A 4,438-nucleotide genomic window follows, 5' to 3' on the forward strand; every position below is an offset into this window, starting at 1 on the left:
TTGCGGGTTCAAAACGGATGTTTCAGGGGAAAAGTTCACGTCATCCTTCCAAACATCTGTTCCGTGACTGCAGATCCCTCCATCCTACTGAAACCCCTCTGTTCCCGAAAGCTACAATTCCTTGGCCATAGATTACATTCCTCAGACAAGGCAAATCTGAGGTTCCCTCGTAGCATTTCCAAAACAGATTGATAGCCTTGTGGCAAAAGATAAACACACTGCATCACCCTGTCTTGTTTGCTTCCTGTGCGAGGGAAAGCAGTGGGTTGCTGAGGGACCCTGGGAGCAGAGCATAAGGTATTCGGCTGAGTGGCTGCAGGGCTGAGGCAGAGCCTCCTCGGAAAGACGCTGAGGTCTTGGGTTTTTTTGGAGCGAAGCCTCCTTGGAGACTCGGCTCGGAAAGTGAAGAGCAGATGGTACGACATGTCCCTTTTCTCCTCTCCCTGCCTCTGCTCCCCCTGCAGATTTCGGAGGGTTTCCCGGAAGGGGTGCTGCAGAGTGGAAGCCTGAAGTCTCAGGTGCCTCCCCATGCTTTGGCCCTGTACCAGCAGCAGATCACGAAAGCTCACGAGTCCTCCCGGGAGGAAGTGGCCCAGAGCAAGCCACCCCAGCCACTGCTGCCACAGCAGCAACCTGAAAAGGAGCCACTGCAGCCCGGCAGTAGCCCCAGAGGGAAGAGCAGGAGTCCTGCAGTTGGTGACAAAGAAGGTGAGTGGGTATGTGCAAGTGGGAGGGAAGGAGACGGCTCTTTGTCCTCTGCAGCTTTCAACCTAGCAGACTCCTAATAGCATCTCGGAGCAGAACCAGGCAGGCATAGCTAATTCACCTCGTTCTTTTAGAAAGTACATCAGGTCGCACTGAACCTACAACAAATCCAGGAACAGCGTCGACCTCTGAGGGTGCAAAGTTTGCCTTCATTAACGTTCCCGCCATTCATTACAAGGCTGGAGGGCCTGGTGCTGTGCCAGGGCATCAGGTTCAGCTGTTCTTTGCTACCTGGCTTTTGCTTTTTATAAAGAATGCTTTTAATGCTCAGCAGGGACCATTATTTCATTTACAATCAATGCTAATGCTGCAGCTTGGAAGCCAAAGCTTCCTGTAAAGATGCTTGATGCCTTTGCCTTGGAATAGCTCCGCTGCAGCCTGGCTGCCTAATGAGCAGTTCTGAGCTCCCTGCCGGCAGAGCTGCGTCAGCGGCATTAGGCTGAGCGCTTGGGGATCGCGGTTAAGGAGAGTTGGGAACTCTTGATGGTGTTGTCCGGTAAATGCATTTTTATTTCCAATGTCAAAGTCAATTTCTGTTGAAAGTCTGCGCGCCGGCCCCCTGACTGGCTGGCGCTTTTAAAACACCTGTGTTTTTACAAGAGGAGTCTGGCTTAATTGGTCCTAGGGCTTTTATCATAAAAGTTTGGATCCTGAATGCAGTTTAAATAGAGGCCACTCATCTCATGGACAGCAGGACCTGTGGGTACTGATATGTGGCGCGACAGAGAGAGGCACCGCTGCCGTCACTGAAGCACCCATGGGTCCCCCGAGGAGCAGAACTCGCAGCTTGTCGTTTCAAGCTAAGGAGGAGCGTTCCTCTAGCTGCCAGGTGCTGGTAATGTCTTCCCACCTCGTTACAAGCAGGTGAATGTCGAAGCAGCTCTGAGGCACCATCCACCTAGGATTGCACAGGTGCTGCTCTCATCTTCATCTGGAGGGACAGCAGCTGTCTCAGTACCACGCAGAACCATGACGCACATTGCAAGCGGTATTTGCAGGAAACGGTTTGCCACAGGCCCTCACAAAAAGAAGGAAAAGACCTGTAATGATTAAGATTTGAGGTCAAAGTGGGAAGATATGGATCTGTCACAATTTGGCCAGCCAAGATTTTGACAAACCATTGCATTGTGTTGATCCAGCCTTGCAGGGTTGTAATGCAAGCACAACACGAACAGACCACCTCTACAAGGCAGCAAACCTCAGCTTGGCAAGTGCAAGCACCATCTTTGATTTGGGGTCGGACAGACGTTTCTTGTTTGCAGCAATGAAATTTCACTTGCTCAAGCAAAAAAAAAACGAGGGAGAAATCCACTGAGGAAAGTGAATTTGTTGGAATTTGATCTTGGTTGTTGCTAAAAAGTTGTCTGGCAGGAGCAGCGACGCTTCTGCTGTTGTCAGCCAAGAGTGCTCAGGTCTGGCCTAATTATTAGACAAGGAGCAGCATCCCTTGCTGCAAAATGCCTTACTTGCTAGAAGAAATGATTGCTGGTGCTCAGCCAGTTGGCTTCCTTGATGATAAATAACTGCATACAGGGAGCAGCCCTGTAGAGTAATTTATTGTCCTGTTGCCAAGCTGAGTGCAAGGAATATAGCTTCACCTTGAAGGAACTGGATACTCTGACACGTCTTGTGGTTGGTGCCTTTTTGGGGTGTGATGTCCAGCCCCTCCTGGCGTATGTTCTTCACTCTCGCTCCCTGGGATTCATGGCCTCAACAGGACAGTTGATCCCCAGCTTTTTCCAGGCCACGCAAGTTTTCTGCTGCTCTTGTACTTCACTGTGTAGATGAATCAGTTTGATGTAGTCTGGCTTCCATTTGAACCATGTTGCAGAGTTTGTGCTCAAGGACCTCTCCTTCGTGCGTGGAACCCCAAATGCTTCTGCTTTGAAGGTCTGCCAGTGCACTTGAGATGCCCGGTTCACCTTTCTACCAGGTTTGCTGTTTTCCCATAACCAGTGGAACCAACAGCAGGCAGGAGAGAGGAGCTGCTTGAAAAGAGGGAGGCTTACACACCATATGGAAGTGTGCTGAAAGCAGGTTTTTAAAGATCAGATTGCATAATAACCCTGAACTCTGCTGCCTCTCGACTCATTTGTTACCACGAAGACCTGGACTTGCAAAGCCACACTCTCTGTAAAGCACTGGAGTGCTGTGCCAGCATGAATAGCACTGCTTGTCTAGTGCTGGGAACCTACGTAGCTCATTGCAAATTATTAGTTATTTTAATAGCATCTCACAGAGCTCCTGCAGGGAACATGCGTACTCTATCACAGGCAGGGAAGCTGAGACTGAGAGAGGAAGTCAGTTGTCCAAACCACAGGAAGAGGAATTGGTGTTGGAACTGCTTCTTGGCTTCCCAGTGGATGTTCATGCCCCTGGACCATGCTGTGTGATTAGGATCCCCGGCCTTTCTCACCTGTTCATAGTAGATGAGTCCCTGGGGTAGCACCCATCTCCTCCAGAAACTTAAGGTAGGTCCCATCCACCACTGTATCAGAAGCAGAGGTTGAAATCTTGGCCCCATTTGAAGCAAGTGGGAGTTTTGTCATTGACTCCAGCCAGGCTAGGATTTCACGTAGCACCTCACGTCGGCATCTGTCCCACAGAGAGAAAGAAACAGCAGATGTGTGAAGAAGAAAGGTGACTAGCCAGTCCTGGCAAACCTGTGAAGGGGGGTGAGGTGAGGTGAGGGGATATCTCTTCCTTCCCTAGGGCCTCTACTTCAAAGTGACAGAGTGCCCATCATCTATGGACAGCCATGAAGTAACAGCCTTAAACTCAGGTGTGTGCAGTGCAGTGCATAAAACCAGTGCAATGATCTTTTCATAAGTGAGAGAGAGCCTGCGTCTGCCCTGAGCAAAAGGGCTGACCTTGCAAAAGAAGATACTCTTGCTCTCCCTCCACCCCCAAAGTCATAAGACTCCTCCCCACCCCACCCCACCCCCCGATCAGTGAGGCCTTGCTTGATAAGAGAGCGTGAACTCTTGCAACTGCTCCAGAGACCAGCACATCTCATGCTGCTCTGGACCTGCTTCAAAGCAAAGTCTCACATACAAGCATAACATCCCAGCCAAGGTGTTGGCTGCCTTGCAAGCCTTTGGCTGGGGCAGTCTATCAGTTTGGAGGGCAGCCAGCATAGCTTTGCCTCCCTCTCCTGCTCTCCCTCAACACAGGGGGTGTTCCAGTTGTGCTGCTCGGGTGTGGGGCTGAGGGAAGGCACCATGTCCATTTGGATGCTGCTGCCTGACAGATGGATCCCTTTGCTCATTGCCACACAGCCGACAGGTGTATTTTTGGTTATCACTTGGCAGTTTTAAAGCCAGCAATATGTTTTCTATTGATTTAGTCACTCGTTTCGCTCGGCCTTACTGGGAGATTGGAAGCCAACCGCATTAATTTGGATGACGGATAATATAAACTCTGACTCCTTAGCTCCGATTTCAGGGGCTTGATAAACGGTAATAGGAGCTCCCTTCCCAGGATAAGTGCTATTTTATCAAAAGCTGGCTGAGTTATGGTTCCCCTTTAATGCAGGGGCAATAATAGACTGGCCACATTTCACCGACTCCAAAGCAGTCCGTAAGTGGGAACAGCTCCCCCGGGGGAAGGAGGAGAAGTCGCCTTTCTGAGATATGTGTGCACTTGGCTAATGGTATCTTGATGTCACCTCCAC

General features: G+C 50.3%; 1 protein-coding gene across 7 annotated transcripts in view; it reads left to right on the plus strand.

The window, feature by feature from the left end:
- Nucleotides 1-4,438, plus strand: part of NCOR2 (nuclear receptor corepressor 2) — a 437,249-nt gene that overhangs the window by 380,125 nt on the left and 52,686 nt on the right. For all 7 annotated transcript variants that reach the window (XM_019507112.1, XM_019507108.1, XM_019507107.1 and 4 more), the window contains one exon: nucleotides 465-708. In XM_019507112.1, the coding sequence (XP_019362657.1) occupies nucleotides 465-708 (244 nt within the window). The remainder of the gene's footprint in view (nucleotides 1-464; nucleotides 709-4,438) is intronic.

Source organism: Gavialis gangeticus, unplaced genomic scaffold (genome assembly GCF_001723915.1).
Source record: "Gavialis gangeticus isolate Ggan-Ray unplaced genomic scaffold, GavGan_comp1, whole genome shotgun sequence".
Taxonomy (NCBI): Eukaryota; Metazoa; Chordata; order Crocodylia; family Gavialidae; genus Gavialis; species Gavialis gangeticus.